This window comes from Panicum virgatum, chromosome 9K, assembly GCF_016808335.1.
Source record: "Panicum virgatum strain AP13 chromosome 9K, P.virgatum_v5, whole genome shotgun sequence".
NCBI classification, from domain to species: domain Eukaryota; kingdom Viridiplantae; phylum Streptophyta; class Magnoliopsida; order Poales; family Poaceae; genus Panicum; species Panicum virgatum.
This window is the reverse complement of record NC_053144.1, coordinates 57,396,706-57,422,219: the sequence shown is the minus strand read 5'-3', so window position 1 is coordinate 57,422,219 and position 25,514 is coordinate 57,396,706. Positions and strand designations below refer to the sequence as shown.

Sequence of the window (25,514 nt, the reverse complement as noted above, 5' to 3'; positions counted from 1 at the left end):
TGCCATCATGAGACCACACGAACCCTTCCCCGATCGAGCGGGGCAGAGCGGCTTGGCTCGGAAGCGAGCGGAAAGAACGGAGCAGCGAAACGTTCCCATCATCACCAAAGCAGGCCGCGCGCGCTCCCGACGAAAGAAGAAGCGGTCAGGTCAGGTCAGGTCAGGTCAGGCAGGTGCAGGTGGTTTGGCACCGAAGCGACCGGGGTTCCCCGTGCGCCGATCCGGCAATTGGGCACGGACCTTTCCTTCCAGGCGCCGCGAGCCATACCATCTGATCCACCGATCGAACCCATCCGCCCGTCGATCATCCTTTGGCTCCGGCCGCACTCAAAGCCACCGCGCGCTTTCGGAGGCTCTGCCCGGGAAAGCCGGCGCAGCCATCACACACACGCATGTTGGAAATAAATATTTCAGTTAAGATATTGTGATCTTCACTATTAAGGAAGCGTTTAAACCATATAACGTGATTAAGGAAACCTAATGATATAACCCTAATGGGCTGTGATCAGCAGGCCCATTAGGCCCGTTTCCAGAGGCTGGCCCCAGCCCCACAGTGCCTATAAATATAAGGTCGTGGTTAGCACCTTAATCAACCCATTCACGTCATTCTAAAACCCTAGCCACCGCTAGTCTGATCGCTAAGGGCACTGGAGGGGTTTGGAAGGCCAAACACTCCCGTTTGGCGCCCGGAGGACGCCGATTCGCTGCTGCGTCTTCTACACCGACAAGAACGCCTACTTCCTCTACGGATCAGGCGTAAATGGCTGCTGCAACTGCTAACGCTGGTATAATATTTACCAATTTATTCCGCATTAGATTGATTTGTCATGAACTAGGTTATGTTAAGATCTTGGGTTATTAGCCTCTAATGTTTAAGCCTGGCTAATTCTAACAATCGGTATCAAAGCCATCTTAACCTAGTCATGCACGGTCAATTTTTTGAGTATGTTTATGCCTCTGATTTTCGTCGGTTTAAGATGCAATTAGATCCTGCATAATGGTTTTTACGTGTTAATTATGCGTGATTAGATCTAAATCATGGTTAATTAAGTTTCTGATCACGAGATTAGATCTAATCTAATTCGGTTTAGGTCAAGTTTAAGATTAATCTTGATCTGTTAATGCTAAGTGTCTCGGATTAGATGCAATCATGCCTGACTAATGAATCAGTTTAAGTTAATGTCATGATTAAATCAAGTAATTAAGGTTAGGGTTTAAGTTTGCTGACTGTTTTTTCCCTAATTTATGCCTCTGTTAAGTTAACTTCCGCAAATTAGATCCAAACTCATGAGATTGATGCATCAGTAAGCATGTAGAAGAAAGAGGAAAAGCAATTTTTCAGATCGTATAAGAAATCCCCAAATCCCGTGATGAACCCTAACCCTAACCCTAAGATTGAAAGAGCACTTACCTGTGGCTATGAGTACACACGCTGCTGAGCACCACGGCAGGGCCTTCCCGACGGAGCCGCGCGCGGCTTGAGCGCACGCGGCGCCGGCGGAAGGGCCCGCGGTGGCGCCATGAGAAGGCCGGCTGGGCCAGAGCAGCCAGCACGCGCAGGCGGCACGCGTGGCCCAAGGCGGCGCCTTGAGGGCTGCAGCGCCCGCGTCAAGCTGCAGCGGCGGCCGGAGCTCACACCGCGGGGCCCGCTGGTGCGCGCCACACGCGCATAAGCTGGCGGCGGCTCCACGGCGCGGCGCGGGCCCACGCATGAGGCGCGCAGGCGGCGGCTAACGGCCCGCGCTCGGCGCACGCGAACGCGGCCGGCGGCCGCGGGCCCACGAGGCCGCGGCCTGAGCAAGAGCGCTGCTGCTGGCTGGGGCCTGCTGGTGCGCGCCACAGGCGCATGAGGCGGCGGCCGCACGGGGTTGCGGGGACGAGTTTCCCCACCAGCGCTGGGCGCGCGGCGCCCTTGGCACGCGTTCCGGCGCATGAGAGCCAGGCGGCGGCCGGCCCGAGCGCGTGAAGGGGCAGAGCTGCGGCGGCTCGTGACTGAGGAGAAAAGAGGAGTGAGGCTGTGTTAGGGTTTTCCGACCGGGACTCCATTTATATTAGTTGGCGTCAGTTTACAGCCGTCCGATCGGAACAAACGGTCCAGATCGCTTCACGTTAGGGTTTGTGGGCAGTTGGGCCAAATGGGCTGACTGGGCTTAACGGGCCGCGCGAATGGGATGTTTTGGGCTGTTTTCATGAGTTTTAGCCCATTTAATATTAAAGCCTTATTCTTTTACTGTTTCTTATGATTTAAGCTTAATTTTTAATTGCTGTTATGTTTAAAGGCTTTAATTATTTTTGTTGCACTTATTATTACCAGCATTATATTAATTAATTTCCATGAGTTATGTAAATGCTTTTAATTATGTTTTAATTGCATTTATTCACTGAAAATTATGTTCTTCCACCATAAGCAATTAAGATGCACTCTATTTAAATGGAACCATCGGGAAGTTTATTTAGAGCACTTGTAATTAATTCTGACCATCGTTGATTTAATTACGAGTTTTAATGATAAATTTCGTTTGTTTTCCCCATCGGTGATGCAAATTGAAATTTATGTATGATTTTAATCAGACCATCGTAGGGTTAATATCATACTTCTTATGCGCATCTTAATTGTGAGTTTAATTAAGTTATTATTCTCATGATTTTCAGTGAACACTGTGACGGGCTACCTGAAGTCCATTGAGCCCCTGAATGGCACCAACTATCCAAGCTGGTATAAAGATGTTCAGGTGGCCATTGCTGTGTGTGAGTATGATCTCGCCTTACGTCAAGACAAGCCAGCAGAGCCCGCTGATCCCAATGGTGATCGTACTGCCATTGAGAAGTGGGAGAGATCAGACAGGATGGCCAACATGATCATTAAGAACACGATCACACCGGCCATCTGTGGTGCTATTCCTGATAAGGACCAGGATGGTAATGAGCTGAGCGCCAAGGCATACCTTGCCAAGGTGGAGGAGAACTTTAAGAGTTCTTCCAAGACTTATGCTAGCACCCTGATCATGAAGATGCTGACTTCACAGTATGATGGGCAAAGTGGAATCAGGGAGCACATTATGAGCATGTGTGACATGGCAAATAAGCTGAAGACACTGGATATGGCTATCTCTGATGGTTTTCTGGTGCACTTCATCATGACTTCTCTGCCAGCACAGTACAGTCCCTTCAAAATAAGCTACAACACTCAGAAGGCGACTTGGAGCATGGCTGAGCTCATTAGCTACTGTGTTGAGGAAGAAGAAAGGCAGAAAGCTGAAAGGATGAAGGATGCTGTCAACATGGTCAGCGAGCGCTTTGGGCGTGTTAGCATGAGCAACACTCCTAAGCATCAGGCTGAGTCTGGCAGCAGCAGGCTGCATAAGAGAAAGTTTAAGGGCCATAAGAGCAAGGCCGTGTCACATAAGAAGACCTCTAATGAGAGGCTGTGCAAGTTCTGCAAGTCACCTAAACATGAGCAGAAGGATTGCCATGGATTTAAGGAGTGGCTTAAGAACAAAGGTACAATTACTGATTATGTATCTTTTATTGATGAATCATTCTTAGTGAATTTTTCTCCCAATACTTGGTGGGTTGACTCAGGTGCCACTGTGCACATTTCCAATTCACTGCAGGTATTCAGTTCGATCCGAACTATAAGAGAGGGGGAGCGAAGTCTAAGAGTGGCTGATGGCAATGAAGTGAAGGTTGAAGGCATTGGGAGCTTCAATTTGGAGTTACCATGCGGCTTCAACCTTAGTTTGCATGATGTTCTTTATGTTCCCAGTTTGAAGAGAAACCTTATTTCTGTTTCACGTTTAGATAAGTCGGGACATATTTGTGAGTTTGGCAACTCAGTGTGCAACATTAAATTTCATAATTTAAGTGTGGGCCTTGGTCATTTGCAAGGCGATCTCTATTTGCTCTCTCTTGATAAAGTTTATTCTGCAATGAATGTGGATGATGTATCGCATAAGCGTAAGCGTACTGATGAGACTTCTTCGAAATTGTGGCATTGTCGTTTGGGCCACATTTCGAGAGGGAGAATTGAGCGTCTCATAAGAGAAGAGATACTCCATTCATTAGATCTCTCAGACTTCGATCAACAATGTGTTGATTGTATTAAGGGGAAATTCGCTAAGACAATTAAGAAAGGAGCTACTCGGAGTACGGGCCTATTAGAAATAATTCATACTGATATTTGTGGCCTGTTCCCAGTAAAGTCTGTTGATGGTTTTGACTCGTTCATTACTTTCACAGATGACTTCTCTCGTTATGGTTATATTTACCCCATTCGTGATCGATCCGAGTCATTAGATAAATTCAAAATATTCAAGGCTGAAGTGGAAAATCAGCATAATGTCACTATTAAATTAGTGAGATCGGATCGAGGTGGTGAATATTATGGGAGACATGCTCCATTCGGCCAAGTATCTGGACCATTCGCTAAGTATCTTGAAGAGAATGGTATAAAGGCCCAGTACAGTATGCCGGGCGAACCACAGCAAAACGGAGTTGCTGAGCGTCGTAATCGTACACTAATGGACATGGTACGTAGCATGCTTAGTTATTCTACTTTGTCTGTGGAGCTGTGGATGGAAGCATTAAAAACAGCTGCGCACATACTTAATCGTGTTCCTTCCAAATCCGTGCCAAAAACACCTTATGAGTTGTGGTTTGGGAAGAAACCATCGCTTAATTATTTGCGTGTGTGGGGCTGTCCAGCCGAAGCTAAGTTATTTAATCCACAGCAAAAGAAATTAGATGATAAGACGGTGAGCTGCTATTTCATCGGATACCCTGATAAGTCTAAGGGATACCGATTCTACTGTCCTGATCGTTTCACTAAGTTCGTTGAGACCAGGCAGGCTGTATTCCTAGAGGATGCAGGAATCAGTGGGAGCTTTCCGAGGAGGGAAATAAATCTTGAAGAAATACGGGCTGAGCTTCCCATCCCGATGATTCAAGAAACAGTAACACCTCAGTTAGTGCCGCTGTTCGTTCCTTCCGTTCAGAGTACACCATCTGTTCAGATTACGCCTCCTGTTCAGAGTACTAGCGCTGCTCCGCCTGTTGAAGTAACTCCTGATCCTGCGAGCGAACAACAAGCTGAGCAAATGGTGCCTAATGCTGAAGTTGAGAACCCTGTCGAGGTGCCTCAGACTGCACCTCAACCAGCACCTCAGCCTATTGAACCATTAAGAAGATCACATCGGGCTAGGAAACAGACAGTTTTCCCTGATTGTGAAACATACTTAAGTGAAGACATGTATGATATTGGGAAAGCTGATGATCCTAACTCATTTAGAGAGGCAGTATCATGTGAGAACTCTGCCAAATGGGTTGAGGCCATGGAAGAAGAGCTTAAATCCATGAGTTCCAATGATGTTTGGGATCTGGTAGATATTCCTAATGGAGTCAAACCAGTAGGCTGTAAATGGGTCTACAAGACTAAATGTGATTCTAAAGGGAATGTCGAACGATTCAAAGCAAGGCTTGTAGCCAAAGGATTTACACAAAAGGAAGGGATTGATTATAATGAAACCTTCTCTCCTGTGTCTAAGAAAGATTCATTCAGAATCGTTATGGCGCTAGTGGCTCATTATGACTTAGAGCTACATCAGATGGATGTTAAAACTGCGTTCCTTAATGGTGACTTGGATGAGACCATCTTCATGGCACAACCGGAAGGTTTTGTTGTGAAGGGCAAGGAACATTTAGGATGCAGACTTAAGAAATCCATTTACGGGCTTAAGTAAGCGTCAAGACAGTGGAACCTTAAATTCGATCAAGTGATTAAGAAATTCGGATTTAAGGAGAATGACGTGGATAATTTTATCTACACTAAGATAAAGGGTGGTAAATTTATAATTCTAGTGCTTTATGTGGATGATATCCTATTAGCAAGGAGTGATAAGCGTATGCTGCATGAGACAAAGGGATTTCTTTCATCCAATTTTGATATGAAAGATCTTGGTGAAGCCTCTTATGTTCTGGGCATTGAGATACACCGAGATAGGACCAAAGGAGTACTAGGATTGTCTCAAAAGACATATATTGAGAAAATGCTTAAGAGATTTAATATGGATAAGAGTAAGGCCACACCTATTCCATTAGCGAAGGGCGATAAGTTTAGTGAAGCCCAATGTCCTAAGAACCAATTGGAATCAGATGAGATGAAGGACATACCTTATGCTTCAGCTGTCGGAAGTCTGATGTATGCACAAGTCTGTACGCGTCCTGACTTAGCATTTGCTACCGGAATGTTTGGAAGATATCAGAAAAATCCCGGAAAGGTCCACTGGGTTGGTGTCAAGAAGGCATTATGTTACTGCCAAGGCACTAAAGACTTCATGCTCACATACAGAAGATCAGATAATCTTGAAGTTGTGGGTTATACTGATGCTGACTTTGCTGGATGTGTGGATAGTAGGAAATCTACATCAGGATATATCTACATGTTAGCTGGTGGAGCTATATCATGGAAAAGCTCTAAACAAAGTTTAGTTGCAGCGTCGACGATGCAAGCTGAGTTTGTGGCATGCTATGAAGCAACTGGACAGGCTGTTTGGCTTAAGAATTTTATTCCGGGCCTCAAGGTAATTGACAGCATTACGGAACCTATAACGTTATACTGCGATAATCAGTCTGCAGTATTCTTTTCGAGTAACAACAAGTCAAGTGGTGCTTCCAAACACATTGACCTTAAATATCGTGTTGTGAAAGAAAGATGCCAGGATCGAACCATTAAGATTGAGCACATAAGAACTAATTCTATGTTAGCGGATCCGCTCACTAAAGGCTTACCACCGAACGTGTTTAAGTAGCACGTTACTAATATGGGTTTGGTGGATAGTCTTTAGGTCCTGGTTTAGGGCCATTATGACTCCCAACTAACGAATAAGCGTTCTACCGACGTGTTTCAGTGAGACTGTGGGTAATGGGGTCCCAGTAGTGCATCAAGCTACTGACGACGCATTGGTCCGGTACTTTCTGTTACTACTAAGGGTGAACATTAGTATGATACAAACATTAGCCTTAACCGTTCGATCAAGTGGGAGAATGTTGGAAATAAATATTTCAGTTAAGATATTGTGATCTTCACTATTAAGGAAGCGTTTAAACCATCTAAACGCGATTAAGGAAACCTAATGATATAACCCTAATGGGCTGTGATCAGCAGGCCCATTAGGCCCGTTTCCAGAGGCTGGCCCCCAGCCCCACAGTGCCTATAAATATAAGGTCGTGGTTAGCACCTTAATCAACCCATTCACGTCATTCTAAAACCCTAGCCACCGCTAGTCTGATCGCTAAGGGCACTGGAGGGGTTTGGAAGGCCAAACACTCCCGTTTGGCGCCCGGAGGACGCCGATTCGCTGCTGCGTCTTCTACACCGACAAGAACGCCTACTTCCTCTACGGATCATGCGTAAATGGCTGCTGCAACTGCTAACGCTGGTATAATGTTTACCAATTTATTCCGCATTAGATTGATTTGTCATGAACTAGGTTATGTTAAGATCTTGGGTTATTAGCCTCTAATGTTTAAGCCTGGCTAATTCTAACAATGCACTCTCTCCCTCTCTCTCCATGTGACGAGGACGACGACGCGAGCGCGACGGATGATGCCATCGTGATCCTTTCTCACCACCTGCACTCCACTCTCTGTCGTATCCTCTTGCGATCCCGGTATTGAAGAGGCGGCAAAGATGGTTCTGGACCGGAACGAGGCAGCAGGGTAGGCAAGGGCAGGGCGTGCCATGCGCGCCCGCTGGAAAAGGGCGGTCAATAATCCTGGCGCAAGTTGTGCTGCGCCCGAGGCCGGGCCTGGAACGGGAATCTCCGCCATCCGGCCTGTCGTTTTCGTTCCCGACTGGTTCGTTCCCTATCCATAACTCTGAACTCTCCTAGTCGTTTGCCTGCCCCGCCTCACAAGGGCCCCAGGCTATGGCGATCCATGATCCGCCGCCTGCCCGGCTGCCCTGCGTACGACAACCTCAGACCGAACCTGCGGCGGCCATGGCCACGTACCATTGCCTTTGGCTGTGATCTCTTTCGGCCCCATCGGTGACAGTTTTGCATGCAGTGCGATCCACGCACGGTCACGGTAAACACACGCATCCGCATCATGCAAACAAGACTGCTATGTTTGATATGGGCCATGCTAGCGAGTTGATCCGTTGTACTTATCAAGTTACCATTCATTGCTAATGAATGACCGATCACAAGACCACTTTCCATTTCAACTGACAAGAAAGAGTCTCCACCCGTGCCAGCCGCACCGCTGTCACGTGCGACTGACCTAAATGAGGGAGGACACCAAAGGAAAAACAAAACACACATGACACATGCACAAGCAAGTCTCCTCATCAGTAGCTTTCAAAAAAAAAAGAAGAAGAAGACTCATCATCAGCGGGACAGGCAACGGCATCGAGGCAAGTACAGGCTAAAAATCCCTTGCTTTCGTAGGTGTCCAGCGGGGGTTTGCTGCGCCGCAGGCCTAATAAGAGCAACGCTTATGGTTGCGCCTGCATCAGACGAAATGAAACACCAGCGTGGCTTCATTTATTGCGGCAACAGGCAGCAGCTGCAAGCGGTCAGTGCTGTGCAGCCAATGAGAGCGCACGCTGCGCGCATCCGCCGGCTCTCAGTTGGCGCGTCGCGAGACACCCGATCTCTTCTCTTTCTTCATTTCTCTCACCGCCACCTGGGATCTCGCCGATTCCTCGCCGACCGTAATACTTGCTCTAAGCCAGTAAGGTCAAGGCGCCCGGCAATGTGTGGCCCGCCCCCACTCGCACGTGCCGCCCAGCTCCTCCTCTCCTCTCCCGTCTCCACCCCCGCTGGAACGGGACGGAATGGAATCCGACGCCTGCGCCCGATCATAATCATAGTACTCCCATCCCATGCCATCCCATCAGATCGCCGTGATGGGCAAGCTCACTTTACGCTAACCCCCGTGGCCTTTAGCTGCAAAAACCCATCTCGATTCCATCCAAGCGAAGGGCAGGGGAGCAAGAGCGTGCCGGAAGGAATTTCGCCAGCCGGGAAAGGATGTGCCTGTGCTGTTCAGCGGCTCATTATTGGCCGGTCTCTCTGCAGCTCCGATGGGCCGGCGGGCGGGCGTACGGCCGTGATTGTTTTCTGATTATCGCTTGAGGATTAGATCGATGGGTTAGTTAAGAGTAAGTATCTTCAGCGCCAAGTACTATCCAGTCCGGTGATCGACCGTACCGCCATGCCCTTGTTACTAGAGTAGTGTTCAAAGTTGCCTTTTTCCTGCGCGATCACATCAGTTGAGTTGAGCGTAACTACTGCGCCAACCTAGTTCACGATCGAAAAAAAAGTGTCGTCCTTTTTATATAAAAAAAATTCTCTGTCTCCTTTCTTACTGTACGAACAATCCAATTTTAAGACGTGGTTTGCAACGGATCATATTTCTTCTTTTTCGCGCTACCTGAAAATGGAACATTTCATCGCTTTGACATCTCCGATTCAAAGACTTTGGAACATGTGGAAACGCGCTTCAAAATCGCCCAATTACCAGAGCTGGCATCTGCTATTCCAGGCGTGGTTTGGTTTCATTTTATGGCTACAACGACCCAAGGGCTCAAACTTGCATGCTCCATGGCATTGGCAGACTACAAGTTCCACGATACATGAATGATGCATCGCCTGCAAGCTAAAACGAAGAGGGGGTCATAGGCTGTCTGTGACGAGACAGCCAATGCATCATGCATCGTTCGGATCAGATGCCCGTTCACATGAGTTCCATCATGCCCATTGGCCACTACGACGCTCCTTCACATGACCCGGCTCCGCTCAAAGAAAACGCCTCACGGCTGTCCCGGCCCCTCCACTCTTTTTCTGCGCGACTGCGCCCATGCTTCCCTCCATCAATGCACGCTCTCCACAGATTCTTGCCCAACTCCCTCTTGCCCGTTACCAATAAGGCAATAAGTTTGGCAGTTTGGTACTTCAACTGAGTTGTGTTCGATCTGCAAAAAAAAAAAAAGGTGTACTAACATCTACCTGCATGCCTTGAATTTGCCATCGGTTTGATGCTGGTGCCTTTTTCCCTGTCACGTGTTGCTGCCTCACACACTCACACGCACTGTACTGTGCGTGTGTACATCCTTTTCGATCTTCAGGGGAACAAGTATGGATGGAGAAATAAACGCAGCTGCTTTACCTTTTTTCCCCTCTGAATCGAGGACGGCAGCGTGGTCCTTCAGAGATTTATGTGCCGTGCCCTTCTCTGTGCAGCTTGCGGTTATTGTTGTTGGGCAGCCTTTATTTCGCAGCAAGCGTGGTCGTTGTGTGTACCCTCTTTTCATGTGAAAAATCATAAACTTCAGCTGCGCGGCAACAAGCGTGATGGGACTTAGGAAATTCTTCCGATGCTATAGCTTATTAATTAGGATTTGACCTAAAAAAAATTACAGGGCCATATTATTAGGGTCGAAAGCTATAGCAAATGGGAACGCTTAAATTAGGGCAGTTTAATTTGAGTCCAGAACAGAAAATTAAGTGAGCAGGTCAAGTTCTGGTGGTACTGCATGCTGATTGACCACACTACCCGCCCACTACGGCTTGCTCTGGCAATTTTAATACTGTTACATCCGCTGGTGGTACGTGCATGGTTCTGGATCACACCCATCGGTGTGATACAGATATGGGCATCCTAGGCTGACAGTTCATCAAGTCCAACCCAATTAATAAAAAAGGCATTAGCAAGCGAGATACTGTAACTCCACTACCAAACTGTGTACTGTGATCCGTGTCAATCGGCATGAACCCAGCTACTGATCTGCAGTTCAATAGAACTAGAGTGTATACGCAGCTAGTGCTCCATGCTGACGCAGTAAAAAAAAGGAGTGGCCAATAGGAGGAGGACGAGGAGGTACGGTCTCTCTCTCTCTCTCTCTGCCCCCCCCCCCCCAGACCACTACGCGTGCATGACCCAGTAAAAGAAGTGATTGGGATAAGATAGTATACAGTACTGGCCCTGCAGTCCCTAATATTACCCTAATCTCCTTGTACCCAAACCGTGGATCGTTTTGGGCGACGACATTGAATATTACCCTGTCGCACAAGTTGGAGGCCGCTGATTTCTCCGTCTATATAGTACAACGCGCTAATTGAAGGAGGCCATCCCTGTGACGTATGCTCTGTATCAGTCGCTAATCTTCTTGCCTGGCAGCCATTAGAATTTACAATTACAAGTGCTTGCTCGATCGGCGCGGTGGGTTTTCTATGGCGCGGATCGCCGTGTTGGGTGTGGTAGTACCTGAAAGATTCTGCTGCGTGGTCGCGGCCCGCCGGTGCGCCGGTACCCAGATTACGGGGCCAAAAGAATTTCAGAGCGCAGGCAGGCAGCAGCATGCGTGGCCCATGCCCATGCGCCCTGCTGGCTGCTGCTATCCACTGGAAAAGTTTCAAGGGCTCGGCTGCACAGTGCGCGGACCTGCGCGCCCACTAAACTCGCGATAATTAGTCTGTCCGAGATGATGCGCGAAGGAACTGAAGTTGAACTCCGGCGGTTGTTGCAGTGGTTTAATGCAAAGCGTATCGTCCTTTGCAGGTAGCAGTGTCCACCGGCTGATCAGCCCGAGATGCGCTTGCAGGTAGCATATATGGACGCGTGACAAGATCTGCAAATTAAATTTGGCGTAGAGAAAAGGTCGACCGGCTGTTGATGAATCATCGTACGCGGTGCTGTCTTGCCGACAGACGGCCGAACTCTCGTATTTGCACCTAGTCATGATTCATCAGATCAGATTGGATCTAACTATCGAAGAGATTCAGTTTGTGCGTGCGTGCATGTTTGCGCTGCCGATATGTTCTTGTGACACTATGTATGGAAATGTACGAAATGTTATAAACGATGGGAAAGAAACGGCGAAGAACGACAAAATCAAAACCACAGGAGACACGAGAATTTAACGTGGAAAACTCTTCCAATGCGAAAGGAAAAAATCACGAGCACCTGTCAGTAAATCTTCACTATATCGGGTGTGTGTTTACAACGCCTAGCGGCGGCTTATAAGATGAATAATCGGATTGATGTTAATCTGGTGCAGCCTATGGATTAGATATATAGGAGAGTCACATGGTATCCTCAACTTTCACTAGCAATATGAGATTAAAAGTTTGCACCACATGGGTCTTTGGGATTTATTTGGAATAACTGAAATACTTAATGGGCCAAGCCCAAATTCTAACAATCTCCCACCAGATCTCAAATGCTCATTTAGAGAGTCTTTTCTTGTGTAATGAATTTGGACAACAATATAACATACTCCACCTTGAGACAAATTCTCTCTTGTAGCACAAATCGGACCATGACCTTTAATTTATCTTGTGAGATGACATCACGAACATAATGGTACTTGACATCAATATACTTTGTTCTCTCATGAAACATTTAATTTTTAGTGAGACAAATAGCACTCTGACTGTCACATAATAGGTCAATGCAAGAATCAACTCCACAAAGCTCAGCAAACAAACATTTCAGCCAAACTGACTCCTTACACACTTCAGCAATAGCCATATATTTTACTTCTGTGGTAGACATAGCAACAACAGGCTGCAAAGTAGCCTTCCAACTCACAGCACAACTGCCAACAGTGAACACATATTCTGTGAGTGACCTGCACATATCCAAATTAGCAGTATAATCTGAATCCACATAACCAATAAGTCCCTGATCAGTTCTCCCAAACTTCAAACAAGAATCTGCTATTCCTCTGAGGTACCTGAAAATTCACTGAACTGCCTTCCAGTATTCTTTACTAGAATTAGACATGTATCTACTGACCAAACTCATAGCATATGATAAATCTGGATGAGAGCAAACCATGGCATACATCAAAGAACCAACAGCACTAGAATAAGAAATTTTTGACATGTATTCAACATTCTCATCTGAACTAGGACACTGAGCGGTTGACAATTTAAAGTGAGGTGCAATAGGAGTACTAACTGGCTTTGAATCATGCATAATGAAACGATGAAGAACCTTTTTAATGTAATTATGCTGACTAAGAAACAATAAATCAGATTTTCTGTCTCTAGTAATCTCCATACCTAAAATTTTCTTAACAGCACCAAGATCCTTCAGATCAAACTCACTACTCAACAATTTCTTCAATGTAGTGATTTCTACTCTCCTCTTGGCAGCAATAAGCATGTCATCAATATATAACAGCAAGTATATAGGTCATCCATCAACAATATTAATATATACACAGCTATCATATTCAGATGTTTTAAAGCCATTTGACAACATAAATGAATCAAACCTTTTATACCATTGACGAGGGGACTGTTTCAAATCATACAAGGACTTTTTCAATTTGCAAACAAAGTTCTCCTTGTCTGGCACTACGAATCCTTCTGGCTGATCCATGTATATTTTCTCCTCAAGCTCTCCATGTAAAAATGCAGTCTTCACATCTAACTGCTCAAGCTCAAGATCATGCATAGCAACAATACTAAAGAAAGTACGAATTGAACTATGCTTGACAACTGAAGAGAACACATTATTATAATCAACACCAGGAATCTGACTGAACCCTTTTGCAACTAACCTTGCCTTAAATCTTGGAGGCTCACTAGGAGATAAACCCTCCTTTCTTTTGAAGACCAATTTGCAGCGGACAAAATTCTTTTGTTTAGGCATGTGCACAATCTCCCATGTGTCATTCTTCTCAAGGGACTGCATCTCCTCCTGCATAGCTGAGATCCACTTGTCCTTATCAACAGAATCAATGGCTTCAGTATAAGTTGCTGGCTCACTAGCATCCTCCACCTATTCAGCACAACTCAAAGCATAATAAGTCAAATTACACTCCTCAATTAAACAATTTGGAGGTCCACAACTCCTCTTTGACTTGCGAAGAGCAATTGGTACGTCTAGATCCTCCTCTTATTACAAAATAGACTGTGAAATTAGAGGTGATTGCTGAACAGTATCAGGAACATTGTCTGAAATATTATTACCAACAACTTCATTTTTCTGGTCATCCATAAGCTCCACCTGCACACTAACTTGTGGCTGCAATTTTTCAACTAAAGCATCATCTATGGTCAAGCTGTCAGTAAACATCACAGACTCATTGAAAACAACACTTCTGCTCATAAAAGTTTTTCTAGTTTCAGGATTCCACAATTTATATCCTTTGACTCCCGAACCATAACCAAGAAACAGACATTTAATAGCTCTAGGCTCTAATTTTCTATTATCAATATGAGCATAAGCAGTGTAGCCAAAAACTCTCAAGTGTGAATAATCTGCAGGTGTACCAGACCATACCTCAATAGGTGTCTTCTTGTTGAGTGGAATAGAAGGCGACCTGTTGATTAAATAGCATGCAGTGTTAGCAGCCTCCGCCCAAAAATGCTTGCTCATGCGGGCGTTGGACAGCATGCAACGAGCCTTCGAGATGATGGTTCTATTCATGCGCTGGGCCACACCATTCTGTTGTGGAGTGTATGGGATGGTGTGATGCCTAACAATGCCTTCCTTCTTGCAATAATCATCAAAAGCATCTGAACAGAATTTTCCACCATTATCAGTCCGAAGTACCTTGACTTTCTTTTCAGTTTGCCTTTCTATCTTGACTTTCCACTCTGTAAAAGCAGCAAATGTATCATCTTTGTTTTTCAGAAAATAAGGTCACACTCTTTTAGAGTAATCATCAATAATGGTAAGCATATAACGAGCATCACCAAACGAAGGTTTACGAGAAGGACCCCATAAATCAGCATGTACATAATCAAGTGTATCTTTTGTGATATGAACAGAGGTATTGAATTTTACCATCTTGTGCTTACCAAAGACACAATGCTTGCATAACTTCTTGCCACTCAAAATGCAGCCATCCAGAAGGTTTCTCTTCATCAATTCTGCCATGCCAAGCTCACTCATATGTCCAAGACGCATATGCCAAATGTCAGTCTTACTAGGTTCAGAATTATTAACAACAGCAGCAACAGCGGAAACAGAACCATGCGCAGTACTACCTCTGAGAACATATAAATTTGAAGCATTGAGATTACCCAGCAAACATACAAGAGAACCTTTTTGATACCTTTACAACTCTACCTGAACCAGTGTATTTGAGCCTTTCTTTGTCAAGTGTGCTCAACGAGATTAGATTTCTTTTCATCCATGGTATATGTCTCATATTCTTCAGTGTGCGAATCATGCCATCATGGGTCTTGATCTGAACAGAACCGATGCCCACAATCTCACACAGGTTATCATCTCCCATACGCACAAAACCTCCATTCTACAAAGGCTCATATGAACTGAACCAATCTCTGTTAGTGCACATATGAAATGAACATGCGGAATCAAATATCCATTCATCATGATTAGCAACACAACCAGCAAAGACAACCAGACAATCTGATTCAGAATTATCAGCAGTAGAAGCAACACTAGTCTTACCATCAGAATTATTTTTCCTCTTCTCCTTATTCTGCAATTTCCAACATTCTTCAATGTTGTGAGATTTCTTTTTGCAGTACTTACATAATTTTTTCTTGGGACCTTTGGACTGGGAGCGGCCTCTACTATCATTGCTCTTGAAACGATCGTTATTGTCGCTCGATGATCTATGCTCAGATCTGCCTCTAACATGCAAAGCGTTGCCCCTTGAGGACGATCCATCAACCTGCACCATGCCTTTCATCTTTTCCCTAGACTGGAGTGCCTCACAGCAAGGGTTAGTTCATCACGGCTTAATAATATGGTGTCACGGAAACTTGCATACGAACTGGACAAAGAGCATAACAAAAAAAGACCTAAGTCTTCATCATCATATTCGACCTCCATCGACACTAGGTCGGCAACGATTTCTTTGAAGACATATAGGTCACTCAGCATTGAGTCACCCTCCTGCATTTTAAGCGTGAACAGTTTCAACTTCATATGCATCTTACTGGTTAGATCCTTGGACATGCAGATCGATTCCAGTTTGAGCCAGAGTTCTGCAGCATGTTTTTCCTGTAGCACTTCTTGCAAAATATCATTAGACAAATGAAGCTAAATCAGAGATAGGGCCTTACGATCTCTCCGCTTTTCCTCAGCGGTCCACTCATCCTTCTTCTTCTTCCCGAAGCCTTCCAGCACCTCATCAGTCATCAAGATCCTGAGATTGCACCAGAACAGCACACATCTTGACTTGCCATAGCGAGAATCTCGTCTTGTAATCCAGCGGCGGTAGATCATACTTCGTCGATGCCATCGTGGAACCCTAGCCAAAGCTCTGGTACCACTTGTTATAAACGACGACAAAGAAACGGTGAAGAACAACAAGATCAAAACCACAGGAGACACGAGAATTTAACGTGGAAAACTCTTCCAATGCGAAAGGCAAAAACCACAGGCGTCAGCCAGCAAATCTTCACTATATCGGGTGTGTGTTTACAACGCCTAGCGGCGGCTTTCAAGAGGAATAATCGGATTGATGTTTTCTGGTGCAGCCTATGGGTTAGATATATAGGAGGGTCACATGGTATCCTCAACTTCTATTAGCAATGTGGGATTAAAAATTTGCACCACATGGGTCTTTGTGATTTATTTGGAATAACTGAAATATTTAATGGGCCAAGTCCAAATTCCAACAATCTCCCATCAGATCTCAAATGTCTATTTAGAGAGTCTTTTCTTGTATAATGAATTTGGATCACAATATAACACGAAATAGACAAAATGGCGCCAAATATACTTGGAATCTCGTGGGGTGGTTGTATATACTGTGTGGTTCTAGTGCATGCCTTGTAAGACATCATGGTGCAAAGTAACTAGTAAATCACACGGGCTGGTGCCATCGCTATTAGCTCTTTACACATCGAAGCACTACGCAAGGCAGTTCAGTACAGTACCAGCGCCGGAATGTGCTAGTAGTTCTCAACGACAGCTTATTTTCTCTCTTCTGCGAAACGACTCATGTTGGACAGTGAACACGCGACGGCCCGCGAGCATGTCAATGGAGCACCACGATCCGAACGAACTAGCTAGCCATGATAGCCTTTCTCCCTTGGTTCGTCAGCCAGAAGGCAACCCAATCGATGGCCTCACCAATTCCAGAGGCTGTAATGTTTGCAAAAGTGCTCCGAAATACATAATTGTCCCCCCTCCCCTTCGCCGGCCGGCCGGCGGTGGCGCGCGGGCGCCTCGAAGACAGCGGGAATAAGGGATGGTTTGGAAAGCCACGCGCCGACGCGCGGACCCAACGACCCCGCGGCTCTCCTCCCCGTGCGGGCATGTCGTTGACATGCGCGCGCGCGCGCGACCTGCTGCTGCCGCCCGGAACGAGAAGAACTCACCAACCCCCCACGCGGCGACGCGCGTGGCGAACCGTAAACTACTGCTCCTCCGCTGCAGCCTTGTTCGCCGGCGAGGGGCCAAAAAAAAAAGCTGGTGTCAGTGTAAAAACGGCTTTGCTGTGAGCTTCTGCATGATCGAGCGGATCAATGAATATGCATGCATCTGCGTCGTCCCGGCCGGCCAATCGTGGCCGGACAAGTGCTGCCCCCGTGGGACGGGGACGGGCGTCGAGGCCGCTGCCGGCCTCGGCGTACGGCGCCGCGGCCGCCGCCGGATCGAGAAGACGCGTGCGTACCACACGCCGCGGGCCAACGCGCGTTCCGGCCGGTCGGGCCAATGCGTGTTGGGTGCTCAACTCGCCCGTGCGCCGGTCTCGTGCAAGCGCAGAACACTGTTGGTTTCGTTCGCGGCGAGGCAGCTCCGGGTGATCCTGTCCGGCGTGGGGGCAGAACTAACACGCCCGTGCGCCCGTCCTGGCAAGGAACGCGACCAGATTGAATGCGCCCGGCTCGATCGGCGCCGTGGAACTGAAGGCGACGCGACTCGCCCAGTCCTCTGTACTTGCTACTACTACTAGTAGTAGTAGCCGGTAGCTAACTTTGATTCATCCAGATCTCAAGAGATCCACTCACGCTGCGAACGGGCTGGCGATTTACGCCAAAGTCCACAGGGACGCGCCGTGGCCCGTAGGGTACCCGTACGCGCAGCTGAGCTTTCTGAAGCGGCGTACCGTCCTACCGTTCGCTCGGACGCCTGCATTCCCCAGCAAGCCCATGTGGAAACCGTGCGAGGGCCGGGCGGATCGTGGGAGCCAGGGAGGCCGGGCAGGCGGATCTGTCACGGTGTGTCGTGCACGACAGGGGTGCCGCTGCCTGCCCCCCGGGAACTTAAACGGCCGGGATCCCCAGCGTGCGTGCGAGCCGCAACTTGCCGCCACAGTACCCTTCCTACCCAAGCTAAGCTGCTCGGCGGGGGAGCAGAGGATCCGGGCGACGATCAGCGACGGCGGCGGCGGCGATCTGCCGGACTAGCCCATCGTATTCGACAAACAGATCAGCAAGCCGTTGCCTCTTCTCACCGTCCGTTGCCGGTCGGGCGCGGCGCGGTGGAGCCCACACCACGCCCCTGCACACCTCTCCTGCTCTCCATAGACAGTGCGGCGCCATGCGCGCCTACTGGCCCTCGCCGGGCTCCCGTCATGTGCGGATGTGCCGGCGCGCGTGCCCAGCTGGCCGGGGGGGGGTACGGTATATGCCCCGGCCACGGCATTTTCGAACCGAACAAAAAAAATTTATACATAAATATTGTTGAAGCTAGTCGCGTTTCTTCATTTCTTGACCCTGGCCGGCGGGTTTTCAAACTTCGCTGCTCCGTCGTCCTGCGCGCCGCGGTCAAACAAGTGTTTTCCCTCCCGCGTGTCAGAGCCGCCGCCGGGGACAGCTCATCCCTCCCGCGTTTCTTTATGCCGTCGTCATCATCATCATCGCGCAATCATCAGTCCATCCGTCTTCGACGTCTCGTCACGCCACAACGCCGGGGGGCACGTCGCGTCGCGTCGGAGGCTCCCTCTGCCAACCTGTTGCCCTGCCACCGCCGTGCTCCTAGCTACCAGCACACCACGTCGTGATATTCTTTTCATTTCCTGACCGTTGCGTTATGAGCCCGGTCGATCGCAACGGCCACCACGTCGTGGCCTCGTGGTGGCTAGATATGTACAGTTGTAGCCTGACGGTTCTCGGCTATGCCCGCAGCGGCAGAAAATGGGTGGAGCGCTCTCGTGAGAGCCAAGTGGACACGGCCGATGGCCGGCGAGCGATCCGATCGGCGCGATGCCCGCCCCGGGGGAGCTAGATTTCGGCAGATCTTTCGCGCTTACTTTAACCCCGGACGGAGCCGGGGGCGTGGCCGGTGCGCCCGAGCTGTACGTATTCGCACGCGAGACCGCACAAGCGGACCAAACAAAAGTGGTCGGTGCAGCCTTAGGAGTGGTATAGTTTTGTGTTTGTTTAAAAAAATGCCACCGATCCGTTGCGCGGTGCCGTCACGCTGCATCATCAGGGCTTAACTTAATCCCCCTGCCTGCTGCTGCCAGGGCGTGAAAAGTAACCCGAGTACCTCTCCGTGGTACGAGCCATTGTTTAGCCAGGTCGGCACAGACCATCCCTCACCGGCAGCAGCAGCGAAGCCTGCAGAGGGGATCCAACCCTAGATCACGCAGGCTCCCCGGCCTCGACGCAGCCTACGGGGGCGCGACACTTGTGTGACACGGACGCTGTAAAAAAACAAACAAAAAACTAAAGGCGCGGTTTCTGGTTTGTTTACGTGCGGGTAAGTACGGGAGTACTACACTGATGGGTAGACAAAAAAAAAGCTAATCATGCCCTTCCTCGCTGTACTCAGCTCGTGGCTTAATCCGGGCCGACATGGATTAGTAAAAGTTATTAACCAATCGAGCTCCCCTCCTGCTCCGGCTAATCATTCAAAACGCGCCTCCCGAGGCGAGGGTGACGATCGCTGCCATGCGGCCATGCCTCGCTCGTGGATCAGGTCACGTGGCTCCGCACATGGTAGGTTTGGCTCGGGCTCGGGCTCGCAACCGTGCTCCGCTCGCAACCGTCAGTCTTATCACCTCGCCCTCCAATGGCGATCGATCCAGGGCTGAGCGCCCAGCTCAAAGCGGCATTAAGCAATGGACGCCGTGCGTCCCCACCACCATCACGACGGTCGACGGCGAGGCGCGGCCCCATCGAATCGGCGACGCCCAGCCCAGGGGCGGTCAGGGTTTACAAAACCGGTGGGAACCGATCCGGTTTGACCAGTTACCGGTCGAACCGGTCTGGTTTGGTTCCGGTTTGGGCCGGTACCAAACCGGCCCAAATTCAAAATTCAATTTGAATTCAAAAAAGATGAAAAATTCTCAAAAAATTCCTAAAAATACTTTAAGGTGCGACGAATCTAATGGTGTCAATTTTTCTCAAAAATTCGTTCGTTTATCATACTTTTCGGGCATTTAAAGTTAAACCAAAAAAGAAAAGGAAAAAATGAGACGGCCATTAAGACCCACTTGGTAAACCGGCCAGTAAACCGTTCCAAACCGGTTACACATGCGATTTTAAATTTCGATTTGAATTCAAACCGACCGGTAAACCGGTCTAACCGGTCGGTATACCGGTACGAACCGGTTAAACTGAGTTTTTTGAATTCAAATTTGAATTCGACCGGTTTCCGGCCAAACCGGACCGGTATACCGGTACCGGACCCCGGCGATTTGGCCGGTCCGGTCGGTAAATGAAACCCTGGGGCGGGGGCCCTCTCGCCCTTCCCTGCGACAACGAATCGGCTGGCGAATACGGCGCGGGCGCTACCGGCCACCACGCCACCAGGGCGCCCCCGCGTAATCCTGATGCAATCACAGGCAGGCTAGCGCCTCACCAGTTCACTTCACCCATCAGGTCAGCCGGTTAGTTTGGAGTAGGGGTGTAAATTGGTGACTTTTAGGTGCACTTCCAACCCTCTTTAGTTCAAAATTTTATATAGTTTTTCAAATTAAAATATGGTTTTGAAGAAATAATATAAAATTTTGAACTACAGAGGGTCGGAGGAACACCTAATGATTACCAATTGTCACCTAGTTTGGAGTCCACGGGTGGCGATTAGCCGGGCCGTGGACGGCGCGAGATCACGCCGGGATACCGCCCTTCTACGGCCCGGATCGGATCACGGGCGAGGTGGCTCCGCTAGCCGCCTAGATATTTTCCCGTGACGCCATCGAGCGGCTGCGGCGACGGGGAGTGAATTCTCGCCGCTTCCCTCGCGCCTGCACTGCAGTGCAGAGGCCATCACCATTCGCTTTCCGTGACCACACGGACGCGGTCGGGCGGGCGGGGAGCCGGGGGAAAGTGAAAAGCTTTGGGTCCCCGGCGGCAGGGATTTTATCCACGACGGGGGGGCGCCGGTGAAAACGCGATGGCTTTTCCGCTTGCTTGCAAAAGCGGGCGGCAGGCAGGCGCCGAGAACCGAGGGGCATCTAGTCTGCCACCGCGCTAGATCGCATCGGGCCGTTCCGGCCTCCCTCCCTCTCCCTCCTCTCCCTATCCACAAGACCACAACCGAATCGCAAGGCCGCTGAAAATGGCAGGGATGGCAGGGAGGACCGGGGCAGCAGTCCCCCGCGATCGGTCACTGCGCACCATTTACGTGCGGCCACGCCCCCATCCCCGCACTCTGAACAGACGCGTTGGCCGGATGCGAATGCGACCCGGGGAAGAGGATGGTGAAAACAGAGCAAGAAGCCACGGAGCAATGATGCTTAACGCAGCGCAGGCAGCAATGAGGGCAGTATGATCATGGGGCTGAGTGCAGATTCTGGACTCGGAGTAAAAACCATCAGCAAGGGAAAAGGACTGTACACGGCAGTAACCGGAGCAGGTCTCAGCGTAAAACCTGCCGCAGGAGATAAAGGGTAACAACTCGAATTCGGCTGGGTTTACATCCGTAAAATAGTGGTAAAAAAAGTCACATCGGACATTGTAATACTTTTCATTTATTTGTGATAATTGTTGTTCTATCATAAACTAACTAGGCTCAAAAGATTCGTCTCGTCGTGTAGATCAAAACTATACAATTAGTTTATTTATTTATCTACATTTAATACTCCATGCATGAGACAAGAGATTTAATGTAATAGGCGAATAGTAAAGTTTGGAGAGAGAAATTTTGGAACTAAACACAGCCTTCATGAAGATGCAGCCAAAATTTACAGTCAATAGCTCCCTTCATCCTGCATCCCAGCATTTTTTTTACTCTGGCCTCTTTTTTTTCCCCTTCCGCTTCCACTCCAATTCCACTTCCCCAACTGTACAACGAGCGAGTTGGACGACCAAACAATTCAAACCCATGTCCCCTTTCCCGCCACCTCGCTGGATCTCACGTTGCCCGTCCGTCTCCGTCTCCGTGCACGCCACGTCGCACATGTCATGTGTCTCCGTCCGCGGCCGGAGTGCCATCAGCAGCTCATCGCCTCGCACTTCACCGGGAGGGCGCGGTCGAACCCGCCGCCGCGGGACAGCAGGGTGCCCACCACCGCCATGTCGCGGCAGAACACCCCCTGGTACACCGGGGCCGTCGATGTCACGGCCGCCGGCGCCTTCGACATCGCTGGAACGGCCACCGCCGCCTTGGGCTTCGGTTTCGCCTTCGGCGCGCGGCCCGGCGGGCTCCTTGGACGGGCGGCCTCCGTGGTCTTGGGTTTTTCCGGCACGGGTTGTGCTAGTTCCTGCTTCGCGGCTTCCTGCTTGGCCGCCAGCGCGGCGGCCGCGGCCGCGGCGGCGTCCTTCGCCCTCTGCCTCTCGGCAGCCTCCTCGTCCAGCACGGCGGACATGACGAACGAGTAACCCTTCTGCAGCATCCGGTAGAGCAGCTGCGCCGACATCCGAGCCTGGTCGCGCACCGCCTCGAGGTCGCGGTGCTCGTCCACGAGCTCCAGGTGTTCCCCGAACACCACGGCGCGGTCCGGCTTCAGCTTCAGGGAGAGCAGCAGGTGCGCGCGTTCCAGCTCGGAGCGCGTGCAGCCGCGCCGCACGCCCAGCAGCAGGTAGTAATCGATGTTGCACGCCTCGCCGGCGGCGACGCGGGTGCGGAGCCCCTGAATGCGCGCGGTCAGTTTGCGGTGAGCACCGGCGATCTCGCGGTACCGGACGCCGCCCTGCGGCCGCCACCGAGGCCCAGGGAGCTTGCCGTCCCGGAGCGCGGCGTCGTAAAGGAGTTTCAGGTGGTCAAGGTCACGGAGGCAATCGGCAAGCGCGCCCACGGACTGGAGGAGGTCGGCGCGGGCACGGAGCGCCGGGATGTATGCCGGGTCCAGAGCGAGCGCGCGGTTGCAGTCCGCGATGGCGTCGGCGGGGCGGCCACCGGCCTGGAACGTGGCCGCACGGCCGACGAGGCACGCGGCGGCGAAGGGGTGCGGCAGCACGCCACGGCGTGCCTCGAGGATCTTGGAGAAATGGCGGACAGCCTCGGCCGGCAGTCCTGCGTCTAGCGCGGCCATGGCAGCTGCGCGGCGGCGAAGCAGGAGCTTGACGTGCGCCAGCAGCTGGGACACGGCCTCGGATTCCATGGCCGGGATAATGAACGCCGAACCGGACTTGGACGTCTTCCCCGACGGAACGGTGGCGACAGCCGCGGCGGCGGCGGACGACGAGAAGCTGTCGTCGGACCAGCACACGCTCTCCCGGCGGAACGCAGCTGACGCGAGGCGGCGGCCGGTTTGCAGCAGCACCATGGCGTCCTCTATGAGGCCGAGGTGGAAGCAAGCTTGACCCAGGACCAAGTACCTGTACGCGAGCATTAACCATCAGGAAACTTGTCAAATCAAGAAATCATCAGCGTCACAGAGTCGGAACTTAGCAAAAGTCCAAGGTTTCGTACCTCCATTGGGTGTCCGTGTTGGGGTTCTTGGAGAGGCCGGCAAGGACGCGGCGCTTGAGCTCGGAGATGTCGAAGCAGCGGAAGGAACGGACGGGCCGTGCGTCAGGTTCGGCGTCGTCGGAGCGGTGGCGGTCCGGCGAGAGGAGCTTGGCACGGGAGATCGTGCCGAGGTCACCGGAGCCGGAGGACAGCAGCGACGCCGCCGCCGATGACGAGGAGGACGAGGTGTCATCGCTGGAGCAGGCCTTACCGCAGCTGGGGATGTAGTCGCGGAGCATCTCGGCGACCTCCCGGTACCGGCGAAGCGCGAGGAGCGCGCGCGCCCGCAGCTCCAGGGCGGCCTCCATCCGCGGCGACAGCTCCAGCGCCGCGTCCACCAGGCCGAGCGCCGCCACCGCGTCTCCGCTGCCGGCCTCCGGCGCCGCCGCGAGAATCGATCTCGCCTCCCGCAGGTACTTGTCGATCACCTGGCCAAAATGGAAGAGGAACGGAAGCATTAGATTTCCGAACCAGAGGCTGTATTCTCCCCATGAACAGAGAAAGATTGACCAATCCAAGAGGACAAATCAAAGCAAACAAAACCAAAACAGGACAGGCGGGCAGAATGCGCTGGAATCCAGCTGTGCTTGAGCGAAACAAACAAAACGTGCACAGCGAGCTTCGAAGATCCAAACGGTTCTTCAGGGTCCCGGCATTTGGTTGGACGCCAAGGCCAGAAGTCAAAAGGCTCAACCTTGGCATTCGTGCACTACCAAGAAAGAGCAGTTCTTGGAATCCAAGAAACATTCAAGGTGGAAACGGAACCGGGAGAACGGAGGCAGCGCAGGAGGAAGACGGGAGCCGGGACTGACCTTCCTGTTGCTGAGCAGCCACTTCCTCTTCTTCTCCGGAGCAGAAGAAGGCGAGGACACCGCCATTGCCTCCCTCGCATCAATCGGCACAGCCCAGCCGAAGCTTAAATCGATCCCCGAGGGGAGGGCACCGGACACACCCCACACGCGGAGGGGGGGGGGGGCTAAGATTGAGGGGGAGCCGGAGCCCGGAGGGGGAGATGGAGGAGGAGGTTGGAAGGCCGGAAGGGCAATCGAGGCGAGGATGCGAGAGGAGAGAGGAGGCTATATATACGGGGGCCAATACTAGCTCCCAAATCTATCGCGAGCATTGTATTTCATAATCTTTTTCAGGGTTTGAATCGAGTGGGGAAGAAATGGGGGCGGGGAGGAATACATGCTGTGCCAGACGGAGAAATGCCAGCTTTGACTGCACTGCACCCCACTTCCTCTCCCTTGCTCCTGGCTGCTTTCCCTTTCAGAGAAAGCTTCGATCCCTCGCCATCCTAGCTGGCCAAGATGCCCATCCAGCGACACCTCCCATCCCCCTCCCTCAACGCTCCTCATCACAGACAGGACCAGCTCAGTAAATAGAAAAAAGAAAAAAAGAGCCTCAGAATTTCAAAAATAAAAAAGGTCTCGTGTAGGGTGGCGAAGCTTTTAAAAGGGCAGAAATCAGTCGTGCTGCCCCACTACCAGCAGTCCTCCTTCCTCCTCACACCAAACCATTTTAGTTTCTTTCCTCCTTTTCTTTTCTTTTCTTTTCCCCCTCCTTTCTTTTCCCGTGATTCGTTTATTCGCTTATTCTAGATTATCAAGTTTTAAAAGCTCGGACGGAGGATCACACTATCCATTTAATTAGAACCGAAAATCGCCGGCCCTCGAAGCTCTGTCAGCTCATCCCACATGTTACACACAAACTTCGTTTTATTTTTT

General features: G+C 50.2%; 2 protein-coding genes across 2 annotated transcripts; one reads left to right on the top strand and one right to left on the bottom strand.

Annotated features, from left to right (window-relative positions):
* Positions 1 to 635: 635 nt before the first annotated feature.
* LOC120652640 lies at positions 636 to 3,824 on the top strand. The gene is made up of 3 exons (XM_039930521.1): positions 636 to 785; positions 2,653 to 3,501; positions 3,615 to 3,824. Exons 1-3 carry the CDS (start codon positions 761 to 763, stop codon positions 3,668 to 3,670), a joined length of 930 nt encoding a protein of 309 aa, XP_039786455.1. The 5' UTR covers positions 636 to 760; the 3' UTR covers positions 3,671 to 3,824.
* Positions 3,825 to 22,005: 18,181 nt separating this feature from the next.
* LOC120652639 lies at positions 22,006 to 25,075 on the bottom strand. Its single transcript, XM_039930519.1, has 3 exons — positions 24,600 to 25,075; positions 23,749 to 24,215; positions 22,006 to 23,654 (listed from the first exon to the last, which is right to left on the bottom strand). Exons 1-3 carry the CDS (start codon positions 24,663 to 24,665, stop codon positions 22,328 to 22,330), a joined length of 1,860 nt encoding a protein of 619 aa, XP_039786453.1. The 5' UTR covers positions 24,666 to 25,075; the 3' UTR covers positions 22,006 to 22,327.
* Positions 25,076 to 25,514: the final 439 nt, after the last annotated feature.

Coding starts and splice junctions, on each gene's coding strand:
- LOC120652640 (XM_039930521.1), top strand. CDS start 761: ATGGCTGCTGCAACTGCTAACGCTG. Junction 786..2,652: donor TGCTGCAACTGCTAACGCTG/GTATAATATTTA, acceptor CATGATTTTCAG/TGAACACTGTGACGGGCTAC. Junction 3,502..3,614: donor GGAGTGGCTTAAGAACAAAG/GTACAATTACTG, acceptor AATTCACTGCAG/GTATTCAGTTCGATCCGAAC.
- LOC120652639 (XM_039930519.1), bottom strand. CDS start 24,665: ATGGCGGTGTCCTCGCCTTCTTCTGCTCCGGAGAAGAAGAGGAAGTGG. Junction 24,216..24,599: donor GGCTGCTCAGCAACAGGAAG/GTCAGTCCCGGC, acceptor CATTTTGGCCAG/GTGATCGACAAGTACCTGCG. Junction 23,655..23,748: donor AACACGGACACCCAATGGAG/GTACGAAACCTT, acceptor GCTCGCGTACAG/GTACTTGGTCCTGGGTCAAG.